At 44.3% G+C, this 19,980-nt stretch overlaps 1 protein-coding gene across 2 annotated transcripts in view; it reads left to right on the forward strand.

The window, feature by feature from the left end:
• Positions 1 to 19,980, forward strand: part of DOCK4 (dedicator of cytokinesis 4) — a 423,704-nt gene that overhangs the window by 208,919 nt on the left and 194,805 nt on the right. For both annotated transcript variants that reach the window (XM_090042292.1, XM_090042293.1), the window contains exons 9-10: positions 19,022 to 19,103; positions 19,702 to 19,762. In XM_090042292.1, coding sequence (XP_089898418.1) covers positions 19,022 to 19,103; positions 19,702 to 19,762 — 143 coding nt within the window. The remainder of the gene's footprint in view (positions 1 to 19,021; positions 19,104 to 19,701; positions 19,763 to 19,980) is intronic.

Below are 19,980 nucleotides of genomic sequence, written 5' to 3' on the forward strand. Positions count from 1 at the left end.
GTGTTCTTAGCAAACAGGACTGGAGGATCTTTCAGGGTTACTGAATTTATGCACCTCCTCTCTCAGACAATTACATTATTTAATCCTTTTCCTAAACTTAAAATAAACTCTGTCTTGAAACCAGTTAGGATATTTGCCCCATTACTTCTATTGAATGCTAGTTTCTGGGTATTACTTCTCTCTTGGATGTAAGGCATTTCCAAATTTCAGCACTGTGTCTTTTATTCATGATCAGCTTATGCCCACATGTTCTTGCAACGACATTGTCTTTTAATTTAAAAACGCCCTTCTATCTCCTAGTATTTTTGCACTTCATGTGTTTAAAGAGAGCAATCATATATACTCTCAATCTTTGGCTAAACAAAAGCAGCACTTTCATCATTTGGTTTGCCATATTTGATTATCCTAGGATATAGACGTGAACAATTGATCATGGGTTTAATGAGGCAAAGCTGTTGTGTATGAGCTATTCCACATCAATTGCCTGTATGCATGGTAACATCATATCCCTTTTACCATATGGTAAATTGTTTGCATGTCCAGCCTCTAACTAAACATTTCTGAAGTAGTCTTTGTCAAACATTACCAGAATAGTACGCAGTATTTTAGAGGATATCTTATAGTACTTTGTATAGTGAAAGTATATATTCTTTCCTGTGTCTGCTGAAAATACTTCTCTTGATTTGTCCGAGCATTGCATTTGTCTTGTCATGTTGGTGGCTTATAGTTTCTTCTTTGTTTGATTAATACACCCAGCTCTTTTTTGTTCTCATTTGTGCTTAGCTGGTGAATTTCTGGCTTATACAGAATTCTTGTTACTAGTCTGTTTGTGCATGGCCTTGCACTTCATACTATTAAAGTGTATCCCATTTTTGTTACTCCAAGCTTTAGGGCAATCAAATGATTTATTCTTGCTCTTCAGTGTTCTGATCCTCCTTCCTGATGACAGGGTCTCCCAACTTTTATCTCCAAATTTTAATGGTGCGCACACCTGCTTTTTGTGTCTATATTATTGTGAAAATATCATATAAAATCAGTTGCAAAACCAGTCTTTGAGGAACTCTACCAGTAGCACTTTCCATCTGCAGGAATTCTGGTTATACTAGAATATAGTTATGCTAACCTATAGTAATATATTGTGCCAAAAAGCAGTGTGGGAGAAACGAGCTTCCTGACCACTAGATGACCCAGTAAGAAAGAAAAAATAAATGAAAATGCACTAACGAGTAAAATGACATTGAAAGGAGTACAAAAACAGCAGCTACACATGGAAAAGTTGGAACTTACTAATGAGAGTGCACATGTGTGAACTTGGCAAAGAAAAATAAAGATGAATATCTCAACAGAGAGATAAGAGTGAGCATGAGATGGGAGATACGCAACTATAAATGAAGGTGTTGGGAGACCTGTCCTTTGTAGAGACCTAGGGGAGTGTGAATATAATATACGGGGTCTCTCCTGGTCAAGGACAACCTTCGTCAAGCTGGACTGACTGTTAATGAGACCAGGTCCAATGACAGTAAACCTTTCTGAGTTTTCCCCAATGAATCCAAGTTGTGTTTTTTGATTGCCTTTGGAATCTGGAAGATGACTGGCTAACATGGGCCTTCCAGGACATTACAAACTCCAACAATCTGCATATCAAAAGCAACAGCAACAGCAACCAGATACTCCTTATGCCTCAGATCAACACCATTTAGATAGTTTTCCTTTTGGTATAATGTATTGTCAACTCCCTGTACACATCTTGAAATTCTTGTTCTGTTAGACTTCAAATCAGGTGTTACTTCTGTGACTGAATTTTACTTTTGTGCAAGAATTCAGCAAACATTTGTTTTCTCAGCACATCTAAGCCGTTTTACCGGTATTAATATAGAGCAAAGTTTGTAGCTCTTAGTCAACTGATACAGACTGGCAACATTTAATGCCAGGCAAAGATGGCAAAGGAGATTGAAAACGGATATTAATGAGTTTGTGGAACTTATTTATTAATAAAAAACAAGAATGTTTGCTAATCCGGAAGGTGTGATTGAAAGATCTTCCAAAATAGTTCTGTGTATTGTACAGAGATGTGATTCTAATTATGTTTTAATGGTATGCTTTAATTTGCACTGAAATTACATGTAATTATTTCTAGGCTTAAGGTGTTAGAACTAGGCCATGTCTTATCATCTAGCCCTGATCACATTCAGTAATGCTCTAGCAGTTAAATAGAAGTATCTACCCACCATTTAAAGGTTTGCTAGGTAGGTCAAGTTCACAGGGTTAGTAGACACTGCTCCTTTGAGGCAGGTTATTTCAGCTATAGAGTACGTTTGTTCTGAACTCAGAAAAACAAGCCATGCAAGACTGTTGAAAATTACAATATTTTGAAAATATAGAAGAAACTTAAAAGTACTTGTTCATATACCAAGTATGATTTATAGAGAAAATACAAAATATGTAAAATATGCTTCAATAAAAAAGTGCTAGCCTTGTCAGAATATAGTGCAGGGTTTTCATTTGTATATCACCTGCTAAGGCAACAAGGAGTTTGCACTATAATGCATTCCCTTCAAGAAATGTTAATGATCACACTTTAATGAGTGCTGATAATCTTAAACATTGTTAGATATCCAATATCCTGGCATCTGTGTTTAGTATCATGCTATGCAGCAAGCCAAAGTGATTGAAATGCACCTTGTCTTGAGTTGGGTATTAATCATAATGAATAACAGTCACAGATTCAGACCCTTGGCTGTCAGCTAAAGTTGACTTCTGATAAAATATGTGAAGAATTCATTAGGGAGTAAGTCTTCATAGCATCTTGGAGGGCAATATAGTCTTAAACTTATATTAGAAAAGTCTAGTATTTTACCATCAATCGATTTTATATGGTCATATTTATTAAAATTTCAAACATTTCAAAATTATTTTCCCATCACAGGACATATATTGAATCCAGATCCTTTTATACATAAAATTATTTCTAAATATGTTTCCTTATGCATTAAAAAGTTATCATGCTAGAGAATCCTTTCTAAAAATAAAGAGCTTTCTATGTCCACAGGTAGACATCTGAAACTAAATCAGATTTCACCATTACCGTCATGTTCTTTTCTAAGTGTTGGTGAATATAATTATTCATATTTTTAAAGAGAGGTAACAAAGTTAAAATAGACAATAACCTGTTGATTGTCACCGATATAATGATGTAAACAGTGAACTGAATGATTTCAAAAGGGGGATAAAAGAGAGGCATTGCATACTTGTTATCTTTTATAGCAGGGGTAGCTAACCTGTAGCATGACTGCCAGGAGCAGCCTCTGTGTGTGGCACACGGCAAATTGGGAAGAGGGCAGGAAACATAGTAACAGAATGGGCAGGGAGCAGAAAGCAGAGCAGAAGATTGGCAAGGGGAGGGGAATTGGGAGTGCCATTTGAGGAGGGCACAGGATTTATTTGTGGCACATCAGAGGTTAGCCCCTGCTAATTTATAGCATGAGTAGTTGCTCAGAAGTGTATTGTGATGTTCAGAAAATAGGTTCAATGGGACAGTAAGCTACAGAAGTAGGTGAAACCAAAAAGCTATTCTGAAACCAAAATTCTGTTTTATGTACCATATCCTGGGTAATAATTTGGGAACAAGTTTGCAGGAAAATGGTCCATTTCTTTTGATTATATTGGTTTGTGGACTGTATTCCCTTCTTGAATTGTTTTAAGGTGGCAGTGAAAAAACAAAACAACACATGCCCCAAATTATCCTTGCAATAGAAGCCATATTCCAGGACTCCCCTTACAAAGGACAAGACCCTAACTCTTAGGCTACATCAGGGATAGGCAAGAATTTGGGCTGGAGAGCAACTTAGGGTGGTTTGGTGAGCTGTTGCAGGCTGGGTCAGCACCTTCTCCTCACCCCTCCGCCTGCCCTGCTGGGCCACTCAGCAACCCCCTCCCCACCCGCAGTCCCCTGCAACAGCTCACCAAAACTCCGTAAATGGTCCAGGGGCACTGAATAGAGTAGGCAGGCAGGGTCTCCATGGAGAGTGGCCAGGACCCCCATGGGCAGGGTGTGCTCAGCTGGGTGCATGAGATGTGGAGCCAGAATAATGGGGTAGTGACAACAAGTGGATGGGGCCTGAGGAAGAATCATGATCCACTCCCCATATAGCCCCATTCAGTCCCACGATTCTGGCCTCCCATCCCACTTCTGGATGCTGATGGCCGCCCACCCACGGCCCCTTCCCATCTGCCTGGCCAAGTGTGCCCTGCCCACAGGGGTCCCAGTTGATCTTCATGAAGACCCTACCTGCCCCTTCCATTCAGTGTCCCTGGCAGGGGTGCAGGGTGGATGGGCTGGGATGCCTGGGCAGCAGGGTCCGGTCTGGTGGCAGTGGTGACGCTAGTAGTGGCAGCCGAAAGGAGCCACAAGGGCTGACAGGAAATGGAGTCTGGCCACTGTGGCGCTCTAGCCTCACTGTGCACCTGTGGGCAGTGGGACTGGCTGCACGTGCCATAGCCTTTACAGTCCTCCCATGCCTGGGCTGCGCAGGGCTGAGGGACCTGCTGCAGGCTTGAGAAAATCCCTTGGCAGGCCAAATCCAGCCCGTGGACCATACTTTTCCCACCTGTGGGCTAAATAGTTATTCTCCCTTTTGCTTGGTCTGCTGGCCCTGTGACTCTTAAACTGAGAGAAAGTGTCAGGGTAGATTGTAGTTGGATGCCCCTGAAAGCAAAGATAAATTACTTTTTTTGGGTGGCAGGAGATGTGGGGGTTGTCTCCATCATATTTGTTACAGATGTAAGGACTGCTCTCCCCCTCCCCCTCCCGCTCCTTCCCGGCCTGGATGATCATTTTATTCCATAGATGAGAGAGAGATCAGGACATCTTGCCAATTTTGATTATGAAGAAGATTACTGTTGGTACCAGTAATTCAGAAAACAGAAACCTATCTGCTGCTTAGATTTGTACACTCAGAATGGATTTGTTCTGGTAGCACACAGATAATACAATGGTAATGGATTTGTTCATTTCAGATGGCTGATTGACTGAAACTTCATTATTTAGTTGTAGAAGATACTGAAAGTGCTTAATTACAAATCTAAAAAAATAAATTAGATGAACTTCTTCACAACAAGGCGCATTAAACAGTGGGCGAGATCCCGGCTTTGCCTCTATCCCCTTTGTGATGCAAAACTGGCAGAAAGGGAGCTTGTGATCTCAGAATAGCAGGCATTTCAGAGACAATAGAAAGCATGGTAGTCCATGACTTGTCTGACCTTCTCTCAGGAACAACTTGAATTGCCTGGCACCAGCTATCTTAAACTCATTATCCATCTTAATCTAGTACATTCCTCCACTTGGCACTGGCAGGGTCCCATGGCAGCCAAGTTTAGGCACACACCTGTGCAATCCAGAGCACATACTTTAGCATCTCGTCCAACTCTCATCTAATTTCTGAAGCCATTGAACTGGCTTTGGCAGATGGCCAACCTCTGCTCAAGTCCTCTGGAGAAGGTTTTTGTTATCAAGCAGACAATACCCAAGTACCTGACATCTAAACACTGAATTCAGCTTAAAGCTGGTAGTGGTGATGGCTACCTTTTGCCCAATAGCCTCATGCTTAGAGTCAATGCCCAGGACATGTGAGACTTCACTGCTAGGTCTCTTTCACCCTGATGGTACTGGAATCCAGATCTCACTTCTCCCAGAGGAATGCCCTCCCTGCCCAGTTGTAGCATAGGAATTCTACATCATTCCTGGGGCAGCCCCAGAAACTGGAAGGGGGCAGCCAAAACCTCAAGTATCATAGAGCCAGAAGGAGAGCGAGGAAAAGAACAATGACTTTGTAGCTCAGAAATTAGGGCACTTCTTTGGGAAGGGGAGTCTTAGATTATGGCCTCTATTGTCAGGCTTATTTTAACTAATCACTGTCTCATATAAAATGTATAAACAGTGCTGGAAGCAAACAAGGGAGCCTGCTGATATAGTCTATGATAGGGGTGTCGGACTTGCCCTGCCCCAATCCTGATCTGGACCTTATGGTAGCAGCAGGCCGAACAGTTGAGGGCCATGATGTCATGATCCCTTGTTTACCCCCTTGCTGCTGGCAGCCATGTGCAACAAGGCCCTGTAACCCAAATTCTGTGGTAGACCCCACTCCTGAATTCCTTGGCTTACCAGGAGCCCTATGGAGGAAAAGGCTTCTCAGGCCAGATGTTCAGCATCCCTGGTCTAGTGGCTAGGGCAATCCCTAGCCAAGGGAAGGTTCTTGTCCTCTAACTACAAAGATAGTAGTGAAAGTTGGGAAAAGCCATAGTTGTCATCACCACCATCACTCAGAATTGCATTTCTTCAGAAACTCAGTGTACCACAATCTCAGAAGTATGACCATGTTTTGGGTATTGCAAGTGAATGAATAGTTTGAAGAAGATGGGATTCAGATGCACCCTGTACTCTCACAGGTTCTGTTGGATACCAGTAAGCTGCTACGATGGTACCTTATGGGTTGTTTTGATCTCCCTCATGGAGCAGGTGATCAAAAGCTAGGCATTTGCCTTGTTTAAATACAGGCACATACTGAGGACAATTTGAACCTGGTCTTATGTCTTTAATGCACTCTGAAGCTAGATTTGGACTGTAGTGAACATTACAGGAGAATAAATACCAGAGGCAGGAGTTGCAGATACATGGCACAATGCAAGAGAGTGCAGAGATGCCTATGCTAGCTTGGGTACCATAAATGGTACAGTCACATTGTTGAATCGACAGTGTTGAATCTAGGTAATGAGCAGGGATCCTGATTTTTCCCTGATAAAAAAATTGCAAATTCTCTGATTAAAAAACCAAAAATCCATGGTTAAAATGAAAGGCTACTCATTCCCTGGGCCCTGCTGGTGCCCCTCATTTCCCCACACAGGCCCCAGGCCCTGCTGGTGTCCCTCACTTCCCTCCCCCTGCGCCTTTGCTGGGGTCCCTCACTCCCCCACCCCACAGCCCTTTGGCCCCTAGCCCTGCTCATGCCAATTCCCCCCCCCCCCGCCTGCTTGCTGTAAGCTCGGGTTGTAGAGGGGCAGCTTCCCCACTGCTGTGCACACTCCTGGGGGCAGGGGGGCCCGTGCCCCACAGAACTGTGTTTGGAGCAGGGATGGAGGCGGGCTGCATACTCTGGGCTCAGGCTCCTGCCCTGCTGCCCTCCCCCAGGCCTTTGCAGCCTGCTGGGTGCGACCCAGTGCTGCAGGGCACAGTGGGGCCGTACATGAAAGCTGCTTGCCTTTGTGACCTCTGTGCCGCCCTGGTTTTGCATCCTCTGCACGTGCGGCAGCAGTGAGAGGCATGACCTTGTGCCGCTGCCACATGTGCAGGGGACGTGTCGCCAGGGCACCGCAGAGCTCACAGCGACAAGCAGCTTTCCTGTGTGGCCCACTGTGCCTTGCAGTGCCAGGTCACACTTGCTGGGCTGTGGAGGGCCTGGGGAGAGCAGCAGAGCGGGAGCTTGAGCCCATAGTGGGGAGCCTGTCCCTACCCCCACCCTGTACACAGATCTGGGGGGCACGGGTCCCCCTGCCCCTGGGGCTGTACACAGTAATGGGGATACCCTGCCCAGCTCTCCTCCTTGTTCCCTGTGGTGATTGAGGCCTTCACTCCCACTTACCTGTGGGAGCTGCTTTCCTCTGTCTGACTGCCCTCCTCCCACTCCCTCCCAGCCCCTTGCATGCTGGAACTCTGCCAGCCTGCAGAGAGCTCTTTGCAAAACTGCAAAATCCACCGGTTTCTCCTCTAAAATGAGAAATCTGCAGTTTCCTCTGGTGAGCGGGGGAAATCTGTGTTTTTGTCTGTTTTTCCTGTGAGAAATGGAAAACCTGGATCCCCAGTACTTGGGTCTGTTGAGAAGAACAATATATTAGACTAGAAGAAGCAGTAGCCATTGGGGAACAGAGTGTTGTGTATCTAATCATTGCAGGCTCGAAAGATTAAAGCATTTTCAGTTACACCAAGAAGAGAACAGGAAGTCAGCAGAGAAAGAAATGCAAAAAAGACATCATGTCCTCTCTTGCACCATGCTGCCCTCAGGTAATGATGAGCTGCATTCTGCACTAGCTGGAACATATTGTTAAGTTTTAAGATCATCCTGATCCAGTTGAATGTCATTGCTTTACACAATGGGTGGATGACCAGCAAATCCTGCAGTCAGACTATCACTATTGCCTGTAAATCCAGGAGCAGTGATGCATCCAGTGTGTTCTACATGTTGGTGAAAGGCAAGCATATATGCTCTTGGATGGTGGAACAGATTGAGCTTCCAGCCATTTTTCTAAATTCTTGCTGTCTTCAAGTTTTGCTTCCATCATATTTGGGTTGTGTCACAGCAAGTTTGCTTCCATCCAGGCTCTTATCTTGGTCAGGCACAGGGAGTGTAATTGAGTATAGGTTCACTTTAAAAGAGCTGTGAAACTGTGTATTGATGACACTGCATACCAAAATATCTTTCACCCCTGGTGGCAACCTAAGCTTTAAATAAAAGCTCACTATTCATTCAGACCTCCAGCCTCTATTGAATGTTATCTCTTTCATCATAAATTCCCTGTTGATCTGCTTAAACATACTTTATCTTTGAAGCTATTTCTCTGACCCCCACAGTTCTATTTGAAATATTAGTGAAAATAATTATCACAAATGATTTACATTAAAATAAGTTTAATAGGTGCTGTAAAATGTATTTCAAGAAATCTTAATCTCAAACTTCCATTAAAATACATCTGATAAAAGTCCGGCATCTATTTCCATGCAATTTCCATGACTAAGAATCAAAGAGCAATATAAGTATGTTTGAGCATGACCTCACTGTGTTGTTTTATATTCCTTCTTTGTATTAATATCAGTACCTTACTTTGGTGAATAACCTTAATTCAGAATATTCATAAGTAGTTTCTTCCTTTTTCTCCCAAATGGTGAGGTAAGTTAGATACTGGACACTTTTGACAAGTACTTAATTAACTTAAAAGTACAAGTCTCATCAAAAGTCAAATGAATTCCTGCTCCTAAATCACTTGGGCATGTTTGAAAATGTTACGTATTATCTATTAGATTTGTGTGACAAGGAACGCACTTTAGAGGTTTTACATCTTATTGCACCAGTTACCTGTGACATTCTGTAGATTTTATGTGCCTTGCAGCATTACATTTAATGGCAGTATTTTAAATCTGATCTTGCTTGGGGTTTCTTTGAGTATGTGTACTACTAATGTAATAGCATAATATTCACCTTGTGCTTAAAGCCTGCATTTGCTCTTAAAATACTCTGAAAAGTTGTTTGGCATTATTCTGTCACTGTCTACTAAATGCAGGGTTTTTTCCTACCTACCCTTGTACAGTTTTTATCTGAACATATCTAAAACCAAGTTATGCTGCAACATTTGACCAATTTCTGATATAATCTTTTCTACAATAATGTATCATGTAGTATTGTATCAAAAAGGGAAACAGATTTATATTTAAAAACCATGCAATAGACAATCTGTCTAGACTGGTAACATTCAAGTTGTATTATAGTAAAAGAAGGATCATTTATTAACATAGAACAGTTTATAGAAGTGTTCCTTTTACAGGCAATTGACAAACCTACAGATTTGAAACACATTGTTACTGCAGTATTATGGGGAAGTTACAGCACAAAAATCCTCTGTTGACCTTCTTAAATTAATCTTGTCAGTGTTAGTTATTTCAGTGTTTCTTGTCAGCAGTCAGCAGAGAGAGAATGTGCACAGCATATTTTAGTGGCGAGCTTAGCACTCTTCAGAACTGCTTGAAAGTCTGCACTGAAACCAAATGCTCATAATACAAAGGGAAGGTATTTCTCCTTTGATTTACTGCTGTGCTTATTTGCCATATATATGCGTATGGGTGACTGAATGCTGAGAACTAGAATTCCAGTTCCAAATTTAACCCTCTAGTGTAAGTACAGACAGTCAAAAAGCCTGAGGCTGAATTGATTCCATCTTTACAGGGTAGTCTAAGCTGGATATATTGAACAGATAAGCAAGTGAACAGACATTCACTTCTGATTCCAAAAATGCAGCCACATGCCTGCAGTGGCCCAGGCTAGAAGCAGTGGGGTGCTACAGTACGCCTCCCTGCTTGGCAGGAACAGACGGCTTGGGCCAAGATTGCCCACCCACCCTGTGAGGGAGGGTTTGCTGGGGAGGTGCAAAGCATCCTGGTACGCTGGGGAACTATGAGTTAACTTGAATGTGGAGGGGATCTGGGACAGAAGTTCAATAAACTGATTTAACTTAAATCAGTTAAGTCTGATACAACATCCATCCAGGTTTATCTTAAACTAGTTTTAGCCATTTTGAAAGTGGTTTATGTGCACTGAACTTCTGTTGTGTTACAGGTATGAACTGGTTTCTAATCACTTATACCAGTTTATGATAAGTTCTGTCCCTAGCCTTAGAGTGTTTTTTGTGACAGAAGCCAAGCTCTCAGGTCACTAGAATTTTGTGTTTCTTTTTAAAGTACAGCAATTTGCTATCCTCATCAATTTTGTAACAAGAGGCGTTTATACATGCGCTTCGGGAGTCGGGGGTACTTTAATTAGAATGTCTCCAAGAGCCTCTCTAATTAAAGTGCCCAGACTGTCACATGTATTAGCATCCCAGTGCTGAAAAATGGTGGTGGGAATGCTTTACTAAAGCTTGTCAAATGATTTTTAGTTAAAGCATCCCCACCCCATTTTTCAGTGTGGGAATGCTGATACATGTGACGCTGGAGTCTGTTGGAGTGCCATAATTACCACAGTCCAGCAGATTTGATTAATTGAGTCTGCTGTGATGCACTGTAATTAGAATGCATTGCAGCAGTCTTGCTGCACGTGTGTAAGCACCCAAGGTTTCTTTAAAGTCCATAAGAAGTTTTATAAATACCCACGTCTTCTCTACTTAAATATACCTCATTGCCAACATCTTTAAATGATCAATTTCACTCTCCGCTAGCATATTCTCTTATGGCTTTAAATTGAATTGTAGCCTTTTACACTTTTGTTTAAACACTATACAAAGATTGTGGTTTTCCTTTTCTTTTTTGCATCTAGTTTTTATCCAGTTGCACTAAATTTAAAATAGATATGGGAAATTTAACTCTGGCCACAGACAGACGTTCATTTCAAGGCATGATGGGATCTGACGACCCCAATAATCATGCCTCCTGCCGTGCTATATGGGCGTGGCAGGATGCATGATTTTAGGATTGGGGATCATATCCCAATTTTGCTCAAGATCGTGATCCTGAGCTCCCCCTGCACTGGCAAATTGAATTGAAAGTCGGGTGTCTCACATTCAGCTGTTTGTTAACTGGCTCCAGCGACCTGCTCGGGCTAGTTTGAGCCCTGGTGTGGGCCCTAGAGCCAGCTGACAATCAGCTGATAGTTGGCTGGATTGGGACCACACTAAGGCTCCAACTGGTTGAAGCCTTGATGCGGTCCCAGGGCCAGCTGATTGTCGGCCTGTGGTTACTGCATTAGGGCCAGTTGGAAACTCCCCTGCCACACGTTCAATTTAAAACACAGATGGAAACCAGCCACAAAATATTACACACATTTTATGGAATAATTTTGTGGCTTATTTCCTGTTTTATTGAACAATTAATTGCCTGACTGTGTGGCCAGGTTACTATTTAAGACGCAGTTAACTGGTTAATCGCATCTTAAGTGCAACATCTGCCAGGGGCCTGATTCACAATCAGTATATTATTGTGTGGCATGGCCATGCTTGTTGGCTTTCAAGAACTGTATTCTAAATCATACTTATTCAACCTTGTAGAAACAAGGGGTGCCTGTACACATGCAGGATGCCTGCTCTGATGTGTTCCAGTTAGAACATGTCAGAGTGGATTCTAACTAGAACACTCCAGCAACCTTGCCGTCACACATGAAACGCAGTGTCCCCGTGTTTCAGAATGGTGGCAGAGGCGCTTTAACTAAAGCTTGGTGAACAACTAAAGCTTGCTCCCTGTCATTCTGAAGCATGGGCTGAATAGATGGGAAGCCACAGGTGTTTTAATTAGAGTGGCTCCCAAGAGCTGCTCTAATTAAAACTCTCCCCTCCCCTCCCCAGAGCATGTGTATAGGACACCAAAACAAACCCTAAACAAACAAAAAAAATCCTTGCATCTGTAGCAAGTATGATGTTTTCAAAGGGAACGGTACTTTGATTTTTGCAGAATCTAAACTTCTTTTTTTTAAATAAGTTTTAAAGCAGTTTGTAAAAGCAGTATACCAAATGTGAGCTTCAGTGTCTTCTGAACTCAGCAGACTGGCAGTGTAGTTACCTCAAGCTTTTATCTTGCTGGTTTATTTCTCAATCTGGGAGGTACACTGTGGATGCATCTACACAAAATGCTTACTGCACATTTTGCCTAATAACACTGTGCAGTAGCGTATCATGGCAAAAACCATGTTAAGAGCCTACTGCGCAGTGTTATTAGGCTAATGCATGGTTAGCATCAAGAAATAACTCTGCACCAGTGTTACTGAGCAGTAAGTTTAGGGACTGCACATTTAGTTAGTACTTTATTAAGGAAGTACTAAACTAATGCACAGCATCTAAGGTGCATTAGTGAATGTGTAGACGTGCCCAGTATGTTTGTTTTTTTTTTAAACTGTGTGCATAAGAAATAACTATTTGCTCTGTTAAATGAGAATATAATACAGGTACTGAGTGAAAAGGACATCTGAAAGATACAATGACACACAAATGTGCGGGCAGCTGTTATTAGACGCTCTTAGCCATGCATATTCTATCAATATATGGTAGCTAAAGAAAGCTGTTTATAAACAGAACTGATTTTCTACATATGCAGTTTCTCAGTAGCGGCTATTCTTTGGGACCAGGATCCAGTTGTCTGCTTTAAGGACAAATCCTACAGTGCTGCATCCAGTGTCATTGATGTGTATGACTGATGGACTGTGCTACAGACATGAGATAAGATGGTGAAATTCATAATGGCTCTGTCAGTCATCTCTACCAGAATTTATATTGATGAAGGTCAGATTCATTGATGGTTTCAGACCAGAGACTAGTTCTGTAGCTGTTCCTGGAGCAGGAGTCCTTGTCTATGGTTAGGACTCCTAAGCACAGTGACAATAGAGGTAATACATCTGAAAAATAATTCTTGGTAGAAGTTTATTAAAGGCCTGAAAATGTAGCACATGTACTATTATCACTCCTGTAGTGTATTTTGCCAATACTTAAAAGTGAGCTACATTGTAATTAAAAGGTAGACTAATTCTTAGAATCATTCTTAAATCAATGGACTGCAAAAAATAGTTTCTCTTTATAAAGAATGGTAAGTGAATTTATTTTTAAATCTTCATTTTAAAGTTACCATGGAGACTTAAGCTCCACAAGATGGTTGTATTCTAAGAGCAGGTGCTTTTGAGAAAATAGCAGTTCCAGTCACTCCATATATGAAGCCTGTAAGAGTTTAAACATTTTCTCTCATAAGATCATAGGAAAAAGTCTTGGAAGGGATCTTAGCAAGTAATTTAGTCCAGTCCCCTAGCCAAGACAAGATCATCCATTTAAATCACCCCAGACAAATGACTGTCTAAGCTGGAATTTAAAAAAATTCTTTCTACTATCCACCCCAAATCTCCATTTTTGCAATCTAAGCCCTTTACTGCTTGTCCTATGTGGACACACACAGTTGACTGCCAGTTTCTGTTTAACAACAGTTTTTTGCATTTAGAACTGTCAAATACTGCCCTCAAATCATTCTAGTTCTTTGACCTTTTCCTAATGTCATGTTCTCTAGACCTCAATATTGTTACTGCTCTCCTTTGGACTCTTTGCAATTCGTCCCAATCTTTCTTGAGGTGGAGTGTCCAAAACTAGGTAGAGTATTCCAGAGTAGGCCTCATCCATGCTTCTTATTCCACCTGCTCCAGCATCAAAAGAGGACATTGGGTAACTACAAATGGGGTGGGCAGTTTTCAATTATTAGCTTTAATAAAAACAAAATCTAGATACCTTTTGATTCAGACTGCCCTGACTGGGTGACGCATACAAACAAAGCAGCTCCCCAGATATAGTTAAGATTAACTCTGATCTTGAGTAAATGCTCGGTCTCCAGGCTTTGTGGGTAGAAAGTGTTGCTGCAGTTAACTAGTTCATTGCATCTCATCCAATATGATTCTATAGTGTGACCGCCGGACTGGAGGGGGGTCTCCCCGTGGGTAGCCACCTGAGGATGGGGGACCGTCGCTGCTCACCCTGGGATACCGCTGACCCGGAGTAGGTGTTAGGTCGTCCAGTCCCTGCCCTGGTTCTTGCCCGCCACGACTTATTGTTAGGTTCAGTAGGGCAGTTCCTGGTCACTCCGCAGCCCGGGATCCCCAGCAGTCACATTGCGGGGCTCCGCCACCCCTTGCACACCAGCCTCATGCCTCCCCGGGTGTCCCCTTCTAACAAATATCCTGGCTCCCTGTCCCGAGGCCGGTCGCCTCGCCAGCCCGGCCAACCCTTATCTTCGGGCTCCTCGTGCCCCGGGTGACCTGGGACCGGGGGGTTTCCACTACGGGCCCCTGGCCAGAACTCCCCGGCTATACTCCTTGACCGGGGTTCCCCCTTTAATGGAAAAGAACCTGGAAAACTAAAGCTGGGCCTCCACAGCCCTACTAGCTAGGCCTTTAGCCTGGACCTTCCTAGGTCCCCTACGGGCAACCCTTATCTTAGTCTCCGGCCATAGGTGGCCGACAACGGCCTCCGCCCGACTGCGCCTCCTCAGCGCCCTCCCAGGCCCGACCCTCCTTGGAGGTATCGCCTCCCGGTGCTGGTGCCCCAACCCCAGACCTGTAAGTCCAGCGCGCCTCGGGTTTGCAGTCCCAGAACTCCTTGCCGCTGGATCCCTCATCCTCAGAGTCTGTCTGCTGCTATTTGCTTGCTGTGCTGGGCCTGGCTGCCGCTGGTGTCCTCCCCTCTGCTTGGGTAGGCTGCAGCTCCCCGCCGGGGTCCCTTGTCTCACCTTCAGGGAGGTCAGCCGCTCAGTTACGGCTGCTGTTCTTTATCCCTCGGGCCGGGCGGGTGTCAACTCATCCGCTCCAGGCACTCCTTGACCCTCCTCTTGAGGGGTTCGTGGCCTGTCCCCCTCTGGGGTCCCCTCTCGGTGGCTGCAAGGCTTCCAGCTCATTCCACCCTGGGATCCTTCGCCTCGGCGGGTGTGAGGCTCCTTCCTTGATCCCATGGCCGTCCTTCCTCGGCGGCCGCTTTTATCCAACTGCTGGCACCGGCGCTGACTTCCGGTCGTGCCGGCATAAACAAGCGGCGGATGTCCCGCTTGGGCTCCACTGTTGCCGTGGGTGAATCCCGTTCCGGCTCCCCGGGACACATAGATATTTCAATGCTTTTTTAAAGATATGGATATTATCTTGGGGAGCTGAGGGCATAGGTAAAGAGATGGTGGGGGGAAGGGGACCTAGAAAAGATATAATCAATTATCCATTTTTAAGTACAAAAAATTAATCAGATCTGACCCTCAGAGCCATGTCATCTAGCTCACAGGGCTCCCCATGGGTCTGGAAATGTGACAACGCATCCAGTGGGCACAGGGCTAGTATGGTGGGCCCCAGCCAGTGGGTCCTGCTCCTGCTCAGTCGAGCCCCTTGGGGCGCCCTTCCCTGTTTTTTCACCTACCGTGCCTTGATGTTGCTCAAAGGGCTTGGGAGGCTGCCCCAACAGCCTAGGGTGGATCCAGTGTGCTGCAAACTTGCCACTTGGGCAGTCTCTTCTGGCCCTTCTGGCCCTATTGGTATCCTAGAACACCAGGCACCTTATGAGCTGTGTTGGTGGCATCCATCTGTCCCTATATTCACACCTGTGCCTCGTAGACACGCTTGCTCTTCCAGATTTGCTCTTCCAGGCTTGTACAGACTTTGGTCCTCCTGACCTTGGTCCGCCAGTTACTCTAGCTGTGGACTCATGAGCCTCGGCCCACTTGCACTGACCTGACTCTTCAGTCCAAGTCTTATCATCAGCCACCACCTGGCCCTTGTTGACCCCTCAGTGCTTGGGCCCTAGTCTTTGGCCTGAGGCTGCCAGAATCCACTCTCTGGATCTGGCTTTAGCACCCCCACACCCACACTTCTAGCTTTCGCTTGTCTCTGTCCCCTATTTTCCACCTCTGCCCCTTTCAGGGCCCAACTCTGGCTTGCCCCCCTGGCAACCCTGTTATGGCCTCCAACCACCCTTAATAGCCACTTCCAGTTATTCAGTAGTAAACTTAACCACAACAAAAGGTACAAGTTTTTGAACGAAAACCTCCCCTGCTTGGTAAAAGATACCTTTCCAGCCCTCCTTCCCTTGGAGATCTCACTTCTCAGGGTGGATGGTGCCTGCCAGGGCATCTCCTGCAGCCGCTCTCTCCAGGGAACTCTGTTCCCTGCAATGCACCATCCCAGACTGCCTGCATTGCTCCAGGTGCTGGGTTTATATACCCTGGGGCCCTTACCCCTTATAGTAAGGTGACTCCCTAATCAAGCACAGGGGTTTCTTCTTTTACCTAATGGGCAGCCTACCACTCTCTGTTGCAACTTATCCCAGCTACTTACAGCTGTTTTCCTCTGGCTGCCTGGAAATTTGTACCACTCATTCAGCTCACTGTGGTACAGCTGGCCACATGCCAGATGACACCCACATGTTGACCCCTCACTAGATTGGGCTTATGGACCTATCTTATGCATCAGGTCTTGCCCACAGACCAACCCTGCATACTTCCTCCAGCATGCAACCAACACAACTAACAAAAGGAAGTTATTTTCTACACAGCGTGCAATTAAGTGTGGAACTTGTTGCCACCAGATATTATGGTAACTGACAGTTTAGCCAGAATCAAAAAGTGATTAGACAAATTCTTGGAGGAAAAGTAAGTAAGTTGCTATTGAGCAGGGGAGTTAAGGAAACAGTCTCTGATTCAAAACTTCCTAGACATTAAATCAGGGGCGGACAAAATGGCAGTTCCAGCTAGTGGCCAGACTCCATTTCCCAGCAGCTCTTATCCACATCACTGTGGCCGGTTTCCATGGAAACCCCTGGAGAGGTGAGGCCATGACAGCGTGGGGACGGGTCTTCCATGGAGACCAGCCCAAGCATTGCTGGCAGGGCATGTGGCTGGGTGGGAGCTGTTCCAGGGCTGGAGCTGGGGCAGAGCTGTGATCCACTGCCTGCTGCTATCTGTCGTCTGCAGGCAGGGGCGTGCGGGCAATGGATCGCAGCTCTGCCCTGGCTCACACTATCACTGCTGCAGAACCCTAGGGCCTACCCTAGAGCAGCTTCCCACCCAGCTGCATGCCCTGCTAGCACTGCCTGGGCCAGTCTGCATGGAAACCCTGATCCCGCACTCCATAGAAACTGGCCTGAGTGACATGGGCAGGGGCTGCTGGGAAATGGAGTCTGCCACGGGCCAAATCTGGCCCAGCCAGACTTTACCCACCTCTGCCTTAAATTATGGAGGCTGCAAGTGAGAGAGGAACAGTGGCAAAAACCCTGATCATACCCTCTTAACTCTCCCTTTCAGCATGTCCTCTCTGCCACTGGTCCGACCCAGTAAATGGCAATTCTTATATTCTTAAGTTCTTAGTCTGGAAAAGTTGAGCACTCCTGATATAAATTAACTCTTTGGTTATATTTGTGAATCCAAACTAAGTTGCTTGGCTAATTGGTGCTAGGGAGAAAAGGGCTGGGGCACTAGCTAAATTTGGTGTTTCTGCCTGTCTTGCCATTTGTGACCTTGATGCTCCCACCCTTCAGAAACGGGATTAGACTTTGCACTATCCTGATTGGTCCAAAGCTTGCTCTCAAGCTTTCCATGTTCATGAACTGTCTATTTCATTCATTCATGTGGTTCCCTCAAAGGGTCTGATTCAAATCCTATAAAAGTTCTGTAGGACTATTTTGTGATGCAACAAATACCTTCTGCCCTTTGTTTCGTGGGTCTAAAAATAGACCTCTTTTTAGCTAGCTATTAGAACAGGTAGATTTAAATTTAGTTTGTACTTACTTTTGTTTTTATTTCTGTTTCCACAACAATATTTGTTCTCATTGGCATGGGCAACTGGTGCCTCCTGAGTGTGGGGGGTGCACCGGATCGCCAGTGGAAGTGGGGAGTCTCCCAGCGGCCCATCACTGAGCCAGTGGTGAAACTGGAAATGCACTTCTGGTGACACTTCCATTTTTGCGACTGGCGCTTCTAGGGGGTGCATGGCTGATCTCAGGGGGTGCGCATCCACCCACGTGCACCCGCTATGCGTCACCAGTGCTCAGTGGTGACAGACAATAGAACAAGCAGCAGTGATTTCAAGTTGCAGCAAGGGAGGTTTAGGTTGGACATTAGGAAAAACTTTCTTATGTGGAGGGTGGTGAAGCATTGGAACAAATTACCTAGACAGGTAGTGAAATCTCCATCCGTGGAGGTCTTTAAGGCCCAGCTTGACAATGCCGTGGCTGGATTTATCTTGTCAGGGATGGTCCTGCTTTGAGCAGGGGGTTGGACTAGATGACCTCCTGCGATCCTGATCAGAGACTCTAATTAAGGAAATTAAAGTAGTGGGGGAAAATATGCTTCAGCATCATCTTTCTGTTTTATTCGTTTGTTAGAGGGATATAGATTAGGCATAATTCCAGTCTGTATGCTCAGACCAATACCTGCATAGTCAGAATTGTTTCTAACATGCTTCCTCATTTGACGTCTAGTGTACACAGATATTATAGTTTTTTACTTTCATAAACATACAGAATGAATACAGTTCTATAAAAATGCAGCCCAAGGAAGCTTTTGATTTCATCTCAAATTTTCAGTAATGTTAGTAGATGTATTAGCAAACCATCAATATCCTGTAATTTTGTTGTTGTTGCTATAGTCAAGGTCTTGAAGAAAAATACTTTGTTTCATTCTTCAATGTTGCTAGAAAATTTCACCTTAAAATAGGATCAAAATGAGGTCTGTATTCCCTTAGTGTTGTCTAGCATGTCACATTTGTTTTTCTTGCAGTGAGAGGTTTTTTTTGAGACTGAATAGGAATGGTTTGCCAAAATGTCCAGAGAAGCCAGAAAGACATTGCTCTCTCTTCGTGGTGAGTTCTACTTGATCTTGATACACATGTATTTCAGTTATGCTGAATATTTTAAATGGTAGATAGAGTAAATTAATATTGTGTAACTAAATAGCCTGTTGTGTTGCTTTTGTCTTAACACTCGTTGTGGATTTAAAGCATAAAAGGCTCAGTTGTGCCTTTAGGGTGCAGCTCTGGAGCTACAGAAGGAATTCTGCCGTCTTTCTAGAGCTTGCCAGTGCACAGAAACAGCATTCTTTCCCTTCACAGCCAGCCAGCTCCTCTTCCCTTGCATACCACTGTGTTGCATGGGAGCAGGAGTCCATGTGTTTTAAGAAGTAAAAAAAAAAATGCAGTTGCACATCATTGCTGTGCAGTGCAGCCTTTCTTCAACAATATGCAGTCTATCCACGGTATTTTCAGACAGCGATTGGCAGTACTGTCTCCTGGGCCCAAATGTAAAGTGTCCTAGGTGTAATTCATTTCTATATTGTAACAAACCTGCAGTTTAAAAATGTGCTCCAGCTGCAATCGTTGGCACAGAGGGTCATATGCCAGGGCTGTTGAATGTCATGCTTTAATTCGGTGTTAAAAATAATGAGATTATTGTTCTTTGCAGGATTTGAGTAGCAGTGAGCTTAGGAAGGACATCTACATCACCGTTCACATTATACGGATAGGTAGGTATGACCTCTTGCCTGGAAGACAGGAGGTGGTACAGAAAAGATTGATAAGTGCTGGAGTTTTATTTTGTGAATTGTCACTCATTAGCTGAGCATCTGAGTTAACAGTTAAAAGAATAAGTTCACATTCTGCGGGGCAAATTGATAAATGATATGTGCCTAGAAGTTCCCCATGGTAATTTTGTACTAATATTTCAAACACTAAGCAGCTGAAC

The sequence above is a fragment of the Crocodylus siamensis genome, chromosome 4, assembly GCF_052110815.1.
Source record: "Crocodylus siamensis isolate JL-2025a chromosome 4, ASM5211081v1, whole genome shotgun sequence".
Lineage (NCBI taxonomy): Eukaryota > Metazoa > Chordata > Crocodylia > Crocodylidae > Crocodylus > Crocodylus siamensis.